The sequence below is a fragment of the Aquila chrysaetos genome, chromosome 14 (genome assembly GCF_900496995.4).
Source record: "Aquila chrysaetos chrysaetos chromosome 14, bAquChr1.4, whole genome shotgun sequence".
In the NCBI taxonomy this organism is placed as follows: Eukaryota; Metazoa; Chordata; class Aves; order Accipitriformes; family Accipitridae; genus Aquila; species Aquila chrysaetos.
The window spans coordinates 20,095,966-20,116,615 of NC_044017.1; the positions used below are offsets into that span (position 1 = coordinate 20,095,966).

At 35.8% G+C, this 20,650-nt stretch overlaps 1 protein-coding gene across 1 annotated transcript in view; it reads left to right on the forward strand.

Annotated features, from left to right (window-relative positions):
* Positions 1-20,650, forward strand: part of KLHL1 (kelch like family member 1) — a 239,237-nt gene that overhangs the window by 55,697 nt on the left and 162,890 nt on the right. The window contains 1 exon segment of the mRNA XM_030036596.1: positions 10,347-10,529. Within this exon segment, the coding sequence (XP_029892456.1) occupies positions 10,347-10,529 (183 nt within the window).

Below are 20,650 nucleotides of genomic sequence, written 5' to 3' on the forward strand. Positions count from 1 at the left end.
GGGCAATGATTTTGGCGGGGTTGGGGAGGGAGGATGAAAGAATGCTTATCTGAAGAAGTAGTAACCTTACTCCTGATCTGAGGCTAAGCTGATTCCTTGCAGTAGGAATTTTGTCTACTTCTCTGATAGTGAAAGAGGGAGGGAAAGCAGAGCAGCCAGGTCGTACTTTAATGAAGGAGGCTTCCTTGAGTCTTGAGCTAGAGATAGAGAAGAACTGCTGACAGTAACTTCAGGAAAGGTAGTTGTGCTTCTCAGTTGTTCTTCAATGGCACATGTATTTAAAAATTGAGGTCTCCTGTGACAACTTTCCTGGTTTCTGTTTTCAAGAAGAATGGCTTGCCTCCTTTCAGGAGGCTGATTCATTGTGTAGATTTATATGCACCTAGTATCTGCTTGCAGGGCTTTATACTTGTAAGCTCTCTGTTTCCTGTATCCTCCAAGACAGAAAAAATAAATTCAGACAGCAAGATCCAATATGACAAAAAGCTCTATTAGCAATGTGAATGTGGAAAACGTACCAGTAAGTTTTCAAGTCATTAAAATATGTCTATATGTAGCTAGGAGAACTGTATGTTCATTTAAGTTAATCATCGGCTTTCCAAGAACAGCTGGAACAAACTGCTCCCTCTATGTGGGCATGCAAAGCAGAAGAAGCAGTGGATGCACTACTAGCTGTGGGTGGGAGAGAGCAGTCCAGCACAGAGTCAGCATCTTTTCTCTGTTGTTACATAGCAAGACTGTTCAGAGGCAGAATAGGTCAAAGATATGGAAGAAAAGTGTAATATGTCAAGGAAGTATGAAGGCTGTTAACTCATGACAATGGTTTTTAGCAGTACAATTAGGACTATAGCTGTCAGGCTCCTGCTTTGGCTGGCATGATGAACCTTAAAAAAATCAGATCTCCTTTAAAAGTTTTCTCTGGATTTTAGGAAGTGATGGGAACTTGAAATAGGGTTTATAAAAGGATCATCTTTATGTTGAAATGAGTTTCAAAAAGGATAATGAGACTGATTTTAGGTGTGAAAGAATTTTCCACTGTGATACACTGCAATAAATTGTTATATTTTGACATGATGAGAAGAAACAGTAAGAGGTTACATTTCAGAGATGCCTTAAAAAGCAATGTATAGATTTGGAAAAGAAATGCATGCTTTTTTTTTTTTTTTTTAACCTATGAAAATGAATGAAGTAGATTTAAAAAAAAAAAAAGAAAAAAATAGTATCTTCCTTTGTTGGAGGTTGTGCAGAACACAGACAAAATACTCAATGTCTCAGATCCTGCGAGGCAACTCAACTGTCAGGGAAAAAAAAAAAAAGTTTTATTTTCTCTTATCTATTTTTTGTTAGTCATGATTTGGAGATTTTAGATGTTCTGGGGAAAATAAAAACAGTACAAAATGTTTTGGTGTTGTATGGTGCAGGGTGCATGGTCTCTCTCTGCCTTTTGCCATTGCAAAGGCTCTCAGGCCACCAGACCTTTCTTGCTTTACTGTTACCCTGTTCCAGTCAGGCCTCTTGCAGTGGACCGAGGAATCAGACTTTCCAGTCTGCACTAAACTGAGTGATTTGACATTTTTTACATGTATTATCTGGTAAATTTTCATTGTAATGGCACAATTGTTTTCTTTCAAGTTTTATTACTACATGGTCTCTTTTTGTATTTTTTTTTTCTGAATGGCATCTCATTTGAAGCAAAATCATTAACCTTCTAACTGACATTATGTATATATGTGGACATTACTGAAACTGTTTTTATATTGAGTTCACTTACAAATACTTATAATTAATACTTACAATAATTATAAAATTATAATTACAATTGTTAATATAAGCATGCAGTTCTTATTTGCTGACAGGATTTGAAGAAAGATAACTTTTAAATTATCATCTGTCAATTATTAAAATCTGAAAGAATATGTGAACTAGTCATCTTCTTATATATATTAGGTGTCTCAAGAGCTGTTAAAATGAGATCTGACATTCTTAAATTAAAAAAAAAAAAACAACAAACCCCAACTTAAAATACCAAAGTGAATAAATTATCATATGCAAAACTAAGTGAAGACAGTTCTGCAAACTTGCTTTTTACAGTTGCTATCAAGTGTTTTGACTGGAAGGGGTATACAAAATGGGTATTCTGTCACTAATGACACCATTTCTGTCTGGGCTACCTTTCATTTTACCTCTCAGAATAGATACACTGGAAAGTAAACATCCCCATTAGTAGCACAGACCTGTGATTTTTCAATGGGGAACTTCTACATCAGAATAGTTTTATGTATTACATCTTCACAAAAATGTAATATGTAAAGTTTTTCACAAGTGGATATAATTGAAACAAAGCTTTCCTTAAGAGATAAATATTTTGGTATGCCTTTCAAGATGCACCTTTATAGCTATAATGTGAAACAATGATATCAAAATGAAACTTTCTAACCTTGTCAAACAAGAACATTACAATGCTGCATTTTTCTGTCTATAGGGGCAAAAAACCCCACCATCCCAACCCCACACCCACCTTTGGCTTAGTTAAAAAAAAAAACCAACCAGTTTACATATATTTGAATTTTCTGCAAATAATATTTTATGGTATTTTAATATTTTTTCCAAAGTTTAGTATCGGTCTATTGATATTTGTGCCTGCTCAATCTCAATCTTTATTTGGAAATTCCATTTTTTTACTATCAGTCAGGGCTGTGTTAGACAGCTAAGCCCATTTAGTTGTTCATCTCTGGAAGAGCATCTAAATTGCTGGGAGCTATAAGTATTGGAGAGAGAAGCTGAAAGTAAAATTGACAGAAGGTAGGGCACAATATTGGTAGGCAGGTACTAGAAGTGCTAGTGAGGGGTAAGCAAAAACTTAGGTAATTTTTAAGACTAGACACTGGACTGTTGAGAAAGAGAAGAAGAAATAGGAAAACTCTGATATAATTGTTTAGAAGACTGCAGAGGATAAAGGGTGGGAAAGTTAGAAGAGATAAAGGATCACTTGAACAGAATACTTAAAAACCCAAAGAAACAAACTTCCCAATGGTTTAAGTGGTTCTCAGGGCATAGGACATACTCATGTCATTAATAACAGTAATAAGTTCTGGAAAAAACGGGAGAAGACTGAAGGGAAGATAAAGCATTTGTCATTAATTTAACTGAAGTCAGTAAGTAGTTTCTTGCAAAATCATGAGATTTTTCACTAACTTCATTAATTGAATTAGTTTTCTTTAACCTTTTATAAAAAAAAAAAAAAAGGCAAAAATAAATTTAAAAAAGGACTGAAAACTAAACCCCAAGTATTTCAGGAGGCTATGGAATCTTTATGTATGTTGGTTTCTCACCACTGACAATAGAGAGGTCTATGCTTGTAGTTTAGTTTAGATAATTATCTGGTGAAGGGTCATAGATAAGAAAAAATCGCAACGGAGAGTATTTTGAACTGAACCAAAACAAAAGCCTTGCTTTGTATATTTTATTAGTAACATGAAAAAATCATGATGTGAACAAACTCCTCTAGCCCTATTTCTACTTTTTTTTTTCTGTCAGCTACTAAACAGGAAAAATATTTATTCTGTATAGAAGCAGTGCTGTATAGCACAGTGATCCTTCTTACTGTCCTTTTTGTGTTTCTGAAGGGCTGCTTGAACATTTTGTGTGAGATCACATGATAAACTGGTAGCTAATATTTTGTTTCTTGAGGCTGGTAATATTCTTAAGATGCACAGATACACAGAAGAGAGGAATCGTGCGTATTTTTGCTAGGCACGCAGATGTCCTAGTGACTGAATTTTGCCTTATGGTGTCCAAAGAATGAGTTATATTACAAGCAGTCTGACCCACAAATTACCTTTAGGAAGAAACACCACTGTAAATTATACATTATGCAGATTTATCTATAGAATGTGAACAACAAGTTTATAATGTGCACTGGACTTTTTTGGTTTGGTTTTTTTTTTAATATAGAAGAATCTCTGAGACAGCAATAATGCATCTCTGAGCTGAACTGGTGTAAATAAAAAGTCCCGTTTGATATTCTGATTATTTTTTTATCTGGCACTTCTACCTATCTTTGCCTTTTATGAAAGAAATCTATAAAAACCTGCTGAAACTCCGGGCAGAACCTTTAGATGCAGATATAATTGCTGGTAGCAGAGTGAAAAGCATACCTTTTGATCACAAACAGAACTTCAGCCGTGCTGTTGCTATAAGAAATGTTTTAAAGTCTTTATAAAACTCTCCTGTATTTTTGCAAGTGATCGCTAATGAGAGCCACGACTTTTGACAGTCCATTTTAATTTGGTAAGTGCAGTTCCACAGGTTATTGATTTCTAAGCATTCAGTAAGCAATTTTCAGAGAACAAATTGTGTGAAGACTTTTTTCACTCTTACACATGAATATTTCTTATATGCTTTTGCAAGTTATAAATAGCAAAACAATAGGTTTTTTACTGAAGATCTGGACATATTTTGTTTCTTGACTATGTACTTTAGATATGTACCGAGTAATACACACTAAATTACATTCAACTCGTTTTGGATAAATTTTCATGATCAATCCTACATAAGCGAAAAGTGAAAAAAAGTTAAATACAACAGGATTTGCTATTCAATTAACAATGAAATGATATAACAATTTCTGATTAAAGAGTTCTTTATTTGAGGCCAGAGCTTCAGTGGAATGCAGGAAAAATATATTCCAGTTGAGTACATAAAATACCTAAGTACTCTATAAAGTACTCTGCTTTATATACTGATACGATTCTGCTGTTTTCTGCACCACTATAATTTCCACAATGGAAACATTTCTAAACCTAAGCCTCTATTTACTCCGGGAAATGCAGTATAGTTTCAAGTCATATGAATTCTCTCACCTCTATTTCAAAGTACTTTTTTTTTTTTCTTTTGAAACTTATTCAGGATATGTTTTTAACTACTGATGTTTGCTATTGCTGTTTTCAAACTTTTGCAGCTCAAGAGTGGCAGCTTTACTAATTACTTTCCCATATCCTGAGAAGAAAGATACAGGTAGCTAAACCTGTATGTGAGGTCCCTTTTTTCCTGGTATTTTCTCTTTAACTCCCTGACAGCATTACTGTAAGCTAAGCGTTTTCATTTCTCTATTCTTTGTTATAGTTTATTTGTGTGTAAAGTCAGTGAGCAAAAATCAAGTCTGAGTAGTATGGTCTCACTGTTTGTAAGAGTGAACAACTGTACAAGGTACAAGGGATGGCAGATATCTACACAATTGTAGGGTACTAGCTAGTCTGTCCAAAATATCTTCTGAAGATTAATTTGTGTTTGTCTTGCCATAAAAAACCAATACATACTTGAATAAATCTAATCTTGGACAAAAAGGCCTAAGGTCTTAAAGGTGTCCCTAGGAGACCTTTGGCTGGAGTGTCTTTTCCTTCTCACAATGAGCTACTGTAAGTACTTACTTAAAGGGTTGTTAAATTGAAGGAAGAATCAGTGCACTTCACTGAGGTTTTACTATTGTTTTACCTGTTTTTTCAAAGAAGTTAGGAGCAGGTAAAAGGCGATTAGAGTATATCACCCTTGTTCAAATCAAAGTGCTTTTTCTAGGAAAAGAGGAGCACTGTAGAGTCACATGTTGTAGATTCTCAGAGTTAAGTTTTTGATCTATTTATACTGTTTTAAGATCCATAAAGGCTCAAAGGCTGAATTTTCTCATCAACACCTTTGGGCTCTTCTTAAAACATTTCTCTTTTGAGGACAGCATGGTGTTAACATTGAAAACTAGTCTGTACAAAGTTGCTGGGGTGGATTTAGCTTTTTTTTTTAAATGTGATATGCACTCTGGTTTGCATTTTAATGAAGAAAAATTTGAGATTATTGGTTATTTGCAATGTTGATAATTTTTGTAAGCTTTTTAGTTTTCTCATCCTGTAGTATCACCATTCAGTATCGTTGTAATCTTATGAAAGGTTTGGTTTCCTTATTTTTGTACTATTAACTAAGTCATTTAAAGGTAAAAAGTGTTCTAGTCTGAACAACCCTTGAATGTTTGCAATTCCCACACTAAGTTCAGCTTTTGCACTTGCCAACTGAGAAAGATTATGGAAAAAGCCCATCTGGAGTCTGTCCTGTTCACTGATTACAGGATTTTGAGGTACACAAGTGCTAAAAAAGGTTTTGAAAAACTCAAGGAATCTTCAGGTGAAGAGTGCTGGAGTTCCTGCAGAACGCAATCAACAAATGTCTCACTGTGTATGTGGTTCAGATTGCCTGCACCTAAACAAAAACAATATATGCAAAGAGAAAATGTTATTTTCATATTGCTAATTGGTTGTAAGTACCTATACATACATGCCGTTCATGAACTGGTAGAAAATAACTGGTATTTGCTGGCTGAAGCTCTTTAACTAATCCCTACTTTAACAAGCTGCTGACTGAATTTAAAGCATCGATTATGCAGACAGAGCATTTGTAATGAAAAAGAAGTAGCTCCTGAATAGGATAAGTAGCAGACTTTTTATCTGGGCTTTCTTAGAAAATAAATAAAAGATTAACTTATTGTCTTCTACTAAGCTTATTGCTTGCTAGTTTTCAGGATAATAATTTAAAATGTGCTGGCCCTTTGGGGCTTGATTTTGAGTAGTCATTTAATGACTTGCTAAATGGCAGATATACTGATGAGTTTGAGGGTGAAAAGCATTTCTTATTAATGGCAAGCAGGAAAGAGGGCAAAATTTGTGGCAAACACCATCTAGTGATTCAAGAACAAAATAGACTAAGCTCATTGCAGCCCAATCTAACTTCACAGGACTAGCATAAATTCACTCAGGGTACTTCTCTTTTTCTGACCTGAAAAGGGCATCATGTTTTGAATAGTCAAGAAGAGGCAAGGTTAGTAAACTGACTTTGACTTAGACCTAAGTTCTGAATTAACAAACAATATGAACCCATTCAGATCTACTCATTCCTGTTATTTTCATTTCTCAGAATTGCTGTTGTTGTCACTTCTAAATTCCCTGGAGGAAGGGAATAAATGTGTCTGTTTAACCCTAGCAACCTCGTTTATTGGGCACTGATTTATTTCTTGTAAATAACTTGTCATTCTAATTCTTCAGCAATAAAACCAAAGAAGTCTGCATAGGGCTACAATCAAAGTGAGGAAAAAAAAAAAGAAAGAAAAAAGCTGAAATGTTTCTCCACTACCCATACTAATGAGCTTAGCTCCATTATTACAGTTTTATGTGAAAGCATTTGTTGATCATCCAAAGATATGAAAATAAACTTGGATTTCTGATCAACATGGTTGGCAGTCCAGATTGTATAGGAACACATAAACAGATTATGTCACTCACAGAATGGATAAGTTTGTTTTATCCTTCAGGAGGAGCTTGTGAGTGATACCTAGCATGAAGTACTTGACTATATAGCAAGGCTGACTATAACAGAATTAAGGAAATGTTCCTTTCTAAATCACAAATTCATAACTGTTTCTGTTGAGGAATCATGGTTAATAAAGTTTTGCCAGTTCAGTTTTCTAGAGACAGGCTCACACATATTGTAACATTACCAGCATACAAATGGCAATATTGATTAATTTAAACCAGCTGATGATTTCTCAGAATCCAATTTAATGCTATGCAAGTGAAGTTACCATGGGTAACAATTTTAGAAGGTAACTCATTAAGTTAGTACTTTTGTATGGCACAGAATAGATGGTGGGGTGAGATACAAAGGTAATGGAGTTGGTTCCCTGTAAAATTATCTGCAGGCCACCTTCAGTTACGCAGGCTTCCAGCTACTTTAAAGGAATGCTGTGAAGCCTAGAAATTACTGTGACAGAAAGATGGACCAGCCTTTCCTCCTTAAACCTGTGGACCCTCGTACAATAACCATAAGAGAGTATGTGGAACACTTTTGTACACAAACTAATTCAAAAGTAAATCACTAGTGTATGTCAAAAGGAAATACTATTTTTCTGAACTGTATCATAGTTTACCAAGAGTCAACAAAAATGCTAAAGTTTTTTCTTCTTTTTTTTTTTTTTTAAGATAACTGATTATTTTAATAGCTGATTTTTAAAAATTATTTTTATGCACTTTTCAATTTTTTCCAGCCAGGAGTGCTGATTGCATTACCTTATAGGTCTATTAATATTCTTAGAATATAGTACCTACTGAATTAAAACCTTATGTAATGAAACTGTTATATTATTACTGTAAATTATCAAAATTTCTTATGTGCTCCTTAATATTTATCTTTTAGTAGAATATATATAAAATTAGATTGGTTTGAATTAATTGAGAATATCGTTTGATATGCTGTTCTAAAATATGTCCTCTGTTGCTCTTCTATTGATTATGTAAACTGTTTTGTATATGTCTACTTGAAATATAAAAAAACCAACCAGCTCCATCTATGAAATCCTTCATTTTCAGCACCACAAAATATACAAAATGTTATGGCTTTCCTTTGAAACAATATCTCATTACATATTTGTAAAAGAAGAGGGTATCGTCTGCGTTGTGAATTATTTGGAAACACTAGCATTAGTTTCCTTAAGGGCTAGTACTTGCTGACACATTTTCTTTTTTTTTGTAAAAGTCTGAACCAGAAACACTGAAATGTGTAAATTTGCACTGAGAATATATGGCTATATAATGAAAAAATATACATTTTTCTCCTGTTTCTATTTTTTTCTGATTTTTTTAATTATAGACATCATCATCTTTGTAGGCTAAATTCACTTTCTATTAATGAGTGTTTTGGTTAAAAAGTATGTATGTAATTTATCATTGTGGAAATATTCCCAATTCATTACAAATTAAGTGAATTAGAATTTTATTTTTCTTTCCCAGGTGGTGTAAATTGAATGTGAATTTGAAGAAGTGAACTAGAGTAGGCACTCTTAGAATCAGTGGAAAGATAGGATTGCTTTTTCCATTATTTCTTTATTTCGTGTGTTCATATCAATATTTAAGAAAAATAAATAAAGGTAGTTTAATTCTGTGAAATAATTTTGCTCTAAAATGCTAAAAAAAATTAGAGCCCAATCATAGTTTAGTAATGAAGACATAGCTATACAATGAACCTTAACATGAATATACTGAATTTGTTTGTTGTTCATATTTTTTAATAACTTTGTCAAAGAAGAAAGAAATGGATTACTTCCATGTCTGTGCTAAAAAAAAAAATCATTTCTGTGTTAACAGACTTACAATTTTAGTTGTCCCTCCCAATGCAGTAAAATTTTTCCATCTTCTTCTTGTGGTTTAAGCCCAGCTGGCAACAAAGCATCATGAAACCACTCGCTCACTCCTCCCCTCCCCAGCCCTGGTGGGATGAGGAGAAGAAAATATAAAGAAAAGCTCCTGGGTCGAGACAAGGACAGGGAGGGATCACTCACCAATTATGGTCACAGGCAAAAGACAGGCTCAACTTGAGGAAGAAACAAAATCAATTTAATTTACTACAAATCAAATCAAAACAAGGATATTGGGAAGTAAACCCAAACCTTAGCACACCTTCCCCCCGACCCGCCCTCCTTCCCGCCTCAGCCCCACTCCCGGTTCTCTCTCCCTCCTCCCCCGGCGGGGCAGGGGGACGGGGAATGGCGGTCGGGGTCAGTTCTCCACACCTTGTCTCTGCCGCTCCTTCCTCCTCAGGGGGAGGAGGACTCCGCACTCCTCCCCTGCTCCGCCGGGGGTCCCTCCCGTGGGAGACGGTCCTCCACCAACTGCTCCAGCGTGAGTCCTTCCCGCGGGCTGCAGTTCCTCACGAACCGCCCCGGTGCGGGTCCCTCCCGCGGGCCGCGGTCCTTCAGTGCCAGGCTGCCCCAGCGCGGGCTTCCCCAGGGAGCGGCGGCCATCTTGGGGGGCACCCACCCCCTGCTCCGGCGTGGGCTCCTCTCTCCCCGGGCTGCAGGTGGGCATCTGCTCCCCCGCTCCCCTCCGTGGGCTGGGGGGGGACAGCCTGCCGCCTGGTCTCCCCACGGGCTGCAGGGGCATCCCCTCCTTCCCCCCTGCCCTCGGGATCCGCACAGGGGTTCCTCTCCCGTCCCGATCCCCCGACTCCCGGCAGGTTTCCCCTCTGGAATCTGTTCTCCCAGAGGTACTACCGCCGTTGCTGACCGGCTCGGCCTGGGCCAGAGGTGGGTCCGGCTCCCGGCCGGGGAAGCTTCCAGCAGCTTCCAGCAGGAGCCAGCCCTGCCACCCCTACCATGTTACCAAAACCCCACCACACAAACCCAAAGCACTTGTACTTCTGGTGATGAGAAGTGTGAAGGATGCATTGATTACTTATATCAGATTCTAGAAGCCTGTCATGAAGTTTAGACACCTGGTTATTTCTTATCAACATGGAGTTTCTCTTGCGGTTTACAGACTGTCAGGAGCCAGCCACCCCTTGCCACCCCACTGCGACATGGATTCGTGTAGCTCTGAGGAATTCTACCAGGCTGTTCACCATGCAGAGCAAACCTTCAGGAAGATGGAGACCTACCTGAAGCAACAGCAGCTCTGTGACGTTATCCTCATTGCTGGGAATCGCAAGATACCTGCACATAGGTAGGACATAAGTATAAGATATTGAAACTACGAAAGTAAATGTTTTGGGTATGCTTATTTCTTAGAACAGTGTTTTCTGTGGCCCCTTATGCCTGCTCCCCTCTTGCTTTAAACACCGCAAATGTAAGTTGCTGCAAAAGGTGGTTATTTGAAGGTTGGGCCTTTGAAGGTGGCTTTTTTTGGTACAGATTTCAAAAGTTCAAGTAGCACTCAACTAGCAAACTCATCATGAGTGTGCCAAACATTTCTCCCTGCTGTGATGCTGTTCATATGTGAGGAGAATGGAAGTTTCTGAAATGAGATGCTATACAGCTACACTGAACACAGTGTCATTTTTAGATTAAGATCATGATGCTCTAAGTCTGTATACAGAGTCTCTCAGACATAATAATACTGAACACTGACTTCCCATGACCTGTACCTTTGAATGAACTGAAAAATATCTTAATTACCTTTAATAATAATTATTAGTATAAAAATTATAATGACATAATTTCTAAAATTCTGTAAGATTATCTGACATTAAAGCAGCCAGTGTATATGAAACTGTGCTTGGTTTTGGATTGTAATTAGAGCTTAAAAATGTTACTCTTCATTGAGATTTTGGTCTTAGCTGTAGCCTTTGATTTAGTGCATGCAAATAAAAATCCAATCCTAGAGTTTAGATTAAAATACAGATAATACTTCTGAGTTTCTAGGTTAGCAAGTCTTTTTGCATTTGAACTCTACATAAGGCTGCAAACTAAGGGTGACCTGTTCCCTCCTTGTGCCCTAGTTTCTCTGCTGAGGTACTAAATTCAGAGCAGGACTATCGTTCCCCAGCAGGAAAACTGAAAAACAGCAAATGTATTTCTGAACTCATAAATTAACTTTCTGGTGTAGAGGAATACTGTAAGGTCATCTTCGCAACTTGGACCTTACCAAGTTTCTTCTGCCCTAAGTGAAGATGGACACAGAGACTATTCTTTTTCTGTTTTACAGACAAGTTGGATATTCTATATTCAAACTCCCATGATAATTATTAAGAAAAGGTACAATATGCAAGACTGCAAAGCCAATGCTATTGTTCAAACACTGAAAAGTAAAACCAGACAGAAACATTCATTAAAATATTTAAATTGCCCCAATAATTGTAATAAATGAGAAAATAACTCCACTTAACAAGCAGTAACAGACTGATCTAGGTAGTTTGCAGCACACATGAAACAAAGTCTGCTTGGTTTCAGATTAGTAACTGTAATAAACATAGAAATCTTTCTCCTTTCAGCATTTTTTATTCTTAAGACTTTGTTTCTACTCTCCTATCTAAGAGCTGCCATTTTTCCTGTTCCTCCCTTGCGTTCATATACTCAGGTCCCCAGATGCCAGCCAAGACCCCAGTAGTTTCTACCCACTGACTTGGCAACTGACACAACTCCTGTGTTCCAGGCTTTTTGCCACTATTAACTGTATTATGCATCTGGCACTTCATGCATCCCTGGTAGTTGTGGTCTGATGCCATTTTTATCTGAATCACCAAGATCTTTCCTTTATGGGTATATCAAGTCCAGAGGGAGTAATATTAAACTTCAGTCCTTCTGTCCGTCTGCATTTACAGTGTTCCAGAGCTGTGAGATTTGCCTTAAGATGCCTCCCATCAAAAAGAAAACTGGAGGGATAATAACCTAAGGCCTTCTAATTTGTGTCCGATTTTACATCCCTATACATCACTGCAATAAAATAAAAAGATTTTTTCGGAAATAATAAGAATTTTGTTGTTCCTTCTTGACAGTTGGCCTATTTTTGCTTTTCACATTTTTCAACACAGATGAGTTAAAAAAAAAAAAAAAAAATCAATGTCTGAATCTACATTCTTAAACTGTCAGAAAAATTACTTATTAGCTACATAGAAATATTCCACAACTGGTATCATTTTCCCTGTTTAATATGCGTGATTTAGAATACACATTTTTTTACCAGTATGCTTTTTGCCTATTTTGAATATTTGGTAAACTGCATAGTTTGTAGAGGAGACAGAGGAAACTGGAAGGTTTTTTTATTAGTTTAGTTCATTTTCCCCACTATTTTTAAGACAGCTGTTCATATTTGTATGCCCACCTTTCAGTAGTAAATTTAATTTCACATTTGTCATTTCAATTCTACAGTATATCTAAATCCTTCTGGAGCTGGAAAAATATCTTAATAAGAAGACTGACCATGAAATAATAGCCAAAATTTTATTTAGATTTTTCTAATAAACCTTCAGACAACTTTACATTTGATTTTCTACTTCTTTGTGGTCTGCAGTGAAAAGACCAAATCTCAAAGAACTGGCAAAACCAAGTGCTGAGTTATGTAGAATTGAAAAGAGTATGTTCTGAATAAACTAGAATTTTGTCCAACAAGATAAAACGAAATGAAGAGTATTCTGAATTTTCTGTTTGTTTTTTTAATAGTGTTTATTCTCTGTTGTTTTAGACAGATGTGGCTGGACAAGCAAAGACAAAGCTGTTTATTTTTAATGGGGCCATTACAGTCCTAGAATATAATCTAATTTAGAAGAGACCTTCTAGAGTCTGATTCAACTCCCCCTGCTCAAAGCAGGGTCAAGTCCAAGGTTAGATTAGGCCATTGAAGGCCATACCCAGTTAGTTTTTAAATATCATCACTTGTGGAGGTTCGTCTTTTGGCAGCCTGTTCCAGTTTTTGATTAACTCACTGTCTTCAGTGATCCAGCATGGGACTTCTAGGCAAATTTGCTCCGTGATCATCTTGGTGAGGCAAACCAGACTGTAGTTCCCCACATCTTCCATCTTGAGGATGGACATGGAAATGACTTTTGCAGTCTTCAGAAACCTGCTGCAATTGTCATGATCTGTTAAAGATAAGAGGGAGTGGCCTTTCAGTAACATTGCTGAGCTCCCTCAACCATTGCTGCTTGAACATATCCTCTCTGGTCCCAAGGACTTGTGTATGTCCAATTCACTTAACTGCAGCCTAAGTACATCTTCCTCTATTGTGAGTGATACCCCACAGATCCTGCCACGAGGCACAGGGACCAGGGAGGCCTGAAAGCAGACCATGCTAAAAAAAAAGAAAAAAGACTGAGCCAAAGAAACCTTTATTGAGCAGTGGACAAAAATTTTCCATAGTCTTTCTTTTGCTGCCAAGGTAATTACAGAAACCCATCTTTCCTGTCACATCCCTTGCTAACTTCATCTGCACTCAACCTTTGGGCCTCCGTAATTCCATTTTTGCATGTTGGGGCAATGTCTCTATATTTCCCCCAGGTCATTCATCCCTGCTTTCACCTTCTGTGTACTCCTTTTTTGCATTTGACTTCAATTGGGTGTCACTTCTGACATCCAGGGTTGTAATTTGCTATTAATTTTACTAACTTCTGTCAAGATCTGTTATCTTAAATTCCGTTGTCTCATGGTCACTGCAGCCAAGTTTGCCATCAGATTTCACAGGTCATTTTTTTCTTCCAGATTTGTCAGGAGCAGATCCAGCAATGTGCCTCCTCTAATTAAAGTTTTTTACAAAGTAGGCTAGATAATATTTATTTTGCATTTCTGAGAACATATAAAAAGCCTGCTTGCAGAGGGCAGTCCATGATCAGTATTTGTGGAGTTTTTAAATTCGATACTTCATGACAGAAGTTTGGTAGAACATTCCCTGTACAAAGTTTACAAAATCTTATCCTAGATAAAATGAACCCTCATTTTAAAATCCAGTTAAAACATATTACAAGCCAGAGCTTATACTGAATATAAAATATACAAATTAATAAATACAAAATACTGAAAATTGTTGCTTAAAAAGTAATGGTTCTCACTTATTTTCTCTTCTTTTTAATAGAATAATTTAAGAATATGCAATAGATTTAACATGCTACAATATAGTACAGTAAGAATCACTTTAAGAAAACCAGGGCAAAACTTTCTACATTTTTCAGTAAAAACTATGAAAGTGGTATTTTTCATAATTTTCCTTTGATTTAGAACAAAACAAAACAGTAGTGTAAAAACCACACACAGAAAAATGTTTTATGTAATAATGTAGTCTCAATCTATCTAGTTCTATAAAAGTAAAAATTCAGTTAAGAAATGTCAGTATATTGCATCAAATGAAGTGAAAGACACCAAAAATAGTTATGCTGCCATTGGTTCCTGTTCATCTCTCCAGACCCCTACACAGTTCATAATCTCCGTGTCATTTCTGATTTCATTCCTGATAGTACTTGCTCTTTTTTCCCCTCTTTTCCTATCACATATCTTGATTATGTACTTTGATGATCTGTTTAAATAACTTTTTCTCTAGAGAAGTTATTGCTGTGCCTTAAGATCTCTAAAACCTGATAATTTTATAGGAAGAATGTCAGGTACGCTCCTGTCATAGCCTGAATGCTGCCAAATTAATTTTTGTCACTGGTGTTTTTTGGTTGATTTTTTTTCTTTTTTTTTTTTTTACTTTTTTATTTCTCACAAAAAATGGGAGAAAGTAAAATTAGAAGGGAGATCATACAACATAATCACTGAGCTCTAGTTCTCCACTTGGAAGCACCATGCCAAACTCAGTCTTATTATAGCTGCTTTTCACTGTTCAGGTGACTCAAACAGCTTTAAAGTTATAATGTGCTTAAGCTTTTTGTTGGCTCCTGAACATCGTGTTTGTCTAATCTAATCTTCCGTTAAACAGGTTACAGGTGTACTCTTTCACATGAAGGAATAGGAAAAGGAAGTACAAACCAACCAAGTATTGTAATGATGAAGAAGTAACCAAAAAGAGTACTGAGAAAGTAGGAAGACCTAGGCTTTTCAAAGGCATTTAAATAAATTTGAAAAATTAAGTAAACCTCAAATTTTTTGTTATATTGCTATAACATGTATAGATAACAGTGAAATGTAAAAATGTAAAATACCCTAAAGAGAGAAAAATACTGAAATAATAATTTCCCTTTCCTTCAGTTAAGCTGTTGCACTATTAACATTCCATCCTAATTTTAAAATATTATGAACATGGAGTTTGTAGCTTCTCCACTTACTCTGGAGATGCAAGCTATATATATTTTTCTCATTTTCTGTACCTCTCATATAACCTCTTTCAGACAAGAAACATATTGTACCTTTACAGTGCCTGGAACAGAAGGAACTCAGGCATTGCTGTAACAAAACAAATGAATAAAACCAACCCCCTGTAATTGACACTTCCTTCTTCTATCCAGGTTACAATCAGCCAAATGCAGTTGTATCTAGAAATCTAACTAGACTGCAGCTAGTAAATGTCATCTGAAACAGAAAAACACAGGGAAGTTAATGTTATTTGGAACTATAGTGACATGATCAGAGCACCAATTATTTCCAAGGTAAAAGAAAATTCTTAATCAAGCAATAATCCCATGGATCAACATGAAATTAAAAATACATATTTGCCTCAACTAATGTGGTTGTTTTGAGTGAAGACAACTCACTTGAATTGCACCGTTTTCAAATACTATACTTGCAATACTATATTCTACAGCTGCTGAATAAACATCAAAAATGTTGAAAAGAAAACAGCCAAAGTCAATGCAAATGATAGATAGGCCTTTAAGATTTGCACTGGAGAGTTCATTAAAACTTCTAGCCAGGATTGCATAAATGTTATAGGCAGCTCTAAACTCAGACTAAGGTTTAAGCCGTAAGTTAGATTTTGGCTAGTTCCCACTATTCTTTTACCAAAAGTAGATTTTGAGTTCCACATCTTGAAACATAACCAGCATAAACACTTCAGCACTCATTGGTGAATTGTGACTCAGGGTCTTCCAAACCAGAGGTGGTACCTCCCTACTATTGAATATATTGCACATCCCCTGAACAGATTGTTGTTCCAGAGAGACTGAGTACAATTTTGGTTTTGAGAGGAGGATAAACAAAATGTGAACCCCGGAGAGAATGCAAAAAGGAACACAGACGCTCTTTTAACCTAATTGTTATTGTGTTGTCACTTTGGAAATTCCTGAAAATGTCTCTGATCAAGTTAGTCAATGGAATAAAAAGCGACTGCTCTAATCCACAAGAGAAGGAAGGAAAACAGTCTATGAGCAATGTATGTAGGTACAAACTAAAGGAAAAGCTTGCGATATGTAAGCGGTCAATGGAATATTTTTGTTCTCTTCCTAGAGACAAGATACACAACATGTTTGGAGAATCTGGTTAGAATTTTATGGGCAAGAATAATTTATGATATATGTCATGGCTTGCTTTACATACTTACAAATTCGGAACATGGAGGCAGTTACAGCAGTAACAAGGCCAAATGAACATTTCAGTGTCCTGACTGCAAAGGAAGAAAGGTAGATGGCAAAGAATTCTAGATTTGAAATGCTGACTAGATGGCAGGTGGAGGTAGAAGGTACATATAGTGGCAAATTCTTCGATAGAGAATGGATGTTACACATTTAGTGTTGATCTTAAGCAAAGTGAAATAGAGTCTGAAGAACAGAATTAACAGATTAACAAAAATAAAATGAAAATGTTGCAAAACAAATAAATTACCATTGATAAAACATGGAATGGAGGCTGTGACAAGCAAAATTCCTCAGGGTACCAATAGCTTTTACAGCAAACACTCTTCTCTTAGTTTTACACAGTTCATTAGGGACTACACAACAAGATTTGGGTTTGTGCTGTATTACCGAAGCTGAGTTGAAAATGACAGCATTTTCTACTTTATGTGTATTAAAGCCAATTGTAATAGTGTGTGTGGGAAAGACTGAGTACAAAAAGGGAAAGACATGGCATATCTCATTCCGAATTATGGACAACATGGAAGTGGGTGATCCCAATTAGCTACAGATCAGAATTCTGAGATAGGAGATGCCAATTTAAAGTTGGTGGGCAATGTTTGGTCTGAAAGAATTCATTGGTGTTTGGACATGTTTTTTTTCTAATGATCTTTGGTACTGAGCAGGAAATAGTGTGTATACTAGATTAAATTTACTGTTAGCTATGTTTTTTGCAAAGCTGTTACACCTTTTTTTGTATTTAGTAAGCTGGTGAGAGAGACTACCACAGTCATCAGGAAAGGTAATCACTACCTGGTGTAATCCAAGTCAGTTGATCTGTTCCACAGCTTGCTCCTTTGTTGTATTTTATTCAGAAAAGATGGCAGTCTTGATTGTACTGCCAGAATTGTTCTGGAAGTGACAGACAGTGTCTGCTTCCTTTTTTTCCTGAAATTTTTTCAAGTGCATGCACGGATATACCTTAGTATATGTTCTGCAAGCCTTAAAATTTAGGAAATCATGAAGCCTCCTGTATTTATACAGTATTCTTACAGCCGGCTGTAAGAATAGTTGTAGAACACCACTATCAGTAAAGACACCCAGTGTCAGCTGGTGTCCTCTACAGGGGAACAAATCACATTTAAAAGCAATAAATGTTCAACTCCTATATGAACTAGCATAATACGTGTGGAAAAAAGTTGTGTCATGCCTATGAGTTTGCAGTCCAGGTAACATCTGAGATTCTACACAGTTGGCAGTAAAATATTGTTAGAGCTTGCTTACAGAATGTAAGTGATCAAGGTTTGTTTCTTTTGTTTATTTGCTTCTTTTACTTAATAAATGCACAAACAATGTTGAGGGAATTCTGTATCAAAGGTGTGTGTGAAAACAGTTGTGACAATTGGAAGGAAATATTCCGTAATAAAAGAAAACAAAATCTGATATCAGGATAAAAAAGTCACAACAGGAATCAGTTATATTCTGTATTACAAAAGAAACCAGAAATATATGAGGCTGAATTTAGTTGTAGTAAAGGTAGAGAAGTCCCTTAAACTGGAGAAAATATTTCTGGGTCCACAAACTCATTTTAAGCCATGAGTTGCCTGCTGTGATTCTCAAGGATGAAATTATGTATTCTCACTGCTAGATCAGTAGTTGAAAAAAGGTGACATAGTGAGACACCTGACCTTTCTTGATGAATAGGTCAGCATGCCTTTAAACCAAAATTTAGGGCTGTTTGGAGCTTTCTGAGCTACAAAAAGCAGCAGATCATTACAAATTAATTGATCGCTTTGATTGCTCACTTTTCTTCTATCTCAACAGTGGAACACAATTAAGATTTACAAAAGGTGTCACCTTTCAGAATTAAGTGTAATTAGCAAGTTCCTTTCACTTCAGTTCAGCCTGTGAAGCACTTCCAAATGTCAGAGTTTGTGTCTTGAAATCAGCTAACTTTTTGGTTATATTCAGTTGATGAAATAGCTGATTCATTATGTCTGTTAACTATTGATTAACATAAGGGACTTAAAAATAATCCTCTTTCTTTATGATTCTGTTCAAAAACTTGTTTTGCTTGTTTAGGTGAGCTGCTACTTCACAGAACCTTTCTGCTCACTTAAGTCATGTTCTTTAACAGGTGGTGCAAACCAGTATGGATAAACCTGTAAGTAAAATAGGTAGTGCAGAGGACCTGAGATCTATATTACATATTTTTCAGGGTTTTTCACTTTGGCCTGGATCTTGTCTGGTCCTGTAGACTGAATGCTTATTTGCAGCTGGAATCCATTAGACAGCTTCTTTGAATTTCCTCACCCCATAATAATCCATGAGACAAATTCTGGAAAAACACAGATTTTTGCAGAAGTTTGTGAGAGAGATGTAATCCTTCTGTTACTTATTTTCTGTCCTCCCTCTGTTTTGTTATCTTTGAGTTGAGAATACATATACAAGAAGATTATGTAATAAATGTCTGAACATAAATTACATAAATTGCAAATATAAGATACTACTGTTTAAAAATATTTCAGCTGATCATTAACTAGTGTATTAAAATTTCTGTTCATTAATTTGTCCATTAGTTTTGATGCAGCAAAAGGTTTTGGCTTTGCTTTTAGTAAGTGACCAAGTTGAAGAGTCATAGTTGAATTTAAATGGTGGTTAATAAATCTGAAGCAACAACTAATGTGAAATGGTCTCAAATGGAAATCTCAATCACAGTCCTAAATTAGATTTCTGCTAGTTCTGAGAGAATGTATCATCTGATAGAAAATCATCAGTTTGTAGTGTTTTTTCCTTCTTGCTGTGATTTTTTTTTAATCAAGCATTTAATAACAGTAAATCAAGTCACTTATAAATAAGCAGTAAAAAAAATTATTTGAAGAAGGTTTATAACATTTTTAGTTATCCAGAATTGTACAGTTATCATGGTTGACTTAAATACACACTTGTGATACTCAGTTGAGATAATAAATAAAAGTACATAGAAGTAAGTGTTCCTCAGTGGTGAAAATAAATAAATAAATAGTGAATTAGGAGTCTCTGCTGGTAGCAACAAAGTATATTTCTGATTTCATCCTTTTCTAGCCATCTATTGTTTTTATTAATTACATGAATATAAATGTGAACTGTTAATGAATTAGGACTTTTACTTCTAAAATTCATGATTGCTAGACTTGACTACAACATGAGACATGATAAAACTACTGCACCTAATTAGTCATTGCCCATCATTTGAGCCAGAGTAAAGATCATATATATGTTCTCAAGCTACCTTACTTGCGGGTAAAATATAGTAGCTTAAAACACTGTAAAATTATGAAGCTAATTCAAACTGTCATATTTTACTTTGTTATTGAGATGAGCTAAAAGAGCAAAAGCGATCAATTACCACACTGGCTGATAAGCAGTAATTTGTTATTCTTCAGTATCTTTCTTTTTTTTTTTTTTTTTTTTTTTTGTGGACAAAATAGTTAACAATATACAAACGGCTAAATATTTTCTCTTGGTTTCCAAGTTCCCCAGTTGTGATTCTTGTGTCTTTTATCAATGTGTTTATGTATTATGTTTTCAAATTAAGCCAGAAATGTGACCCATCTTTTATGGGAGCATGTGGTACACTATTTATAGCTGTACCTCATTTCTAGCTCAAGATCATCTGTGAATATTCACTCCTAACAAAATCATGATATTACTGTAGAGGGTATTTAGAAGCATGCCTTAGCTTAACACCCCAGTAATGACAATTATACCTGGTACTTGCTGTGGTTTTGATTTATCTAAATCAGATCCCCAAACAGGCCATGCACATTTTGTAAGTATTTTGAAATTATTTTCCTTTGGAAATGTTTCTTAAAAAACCATTGCATTACACAAT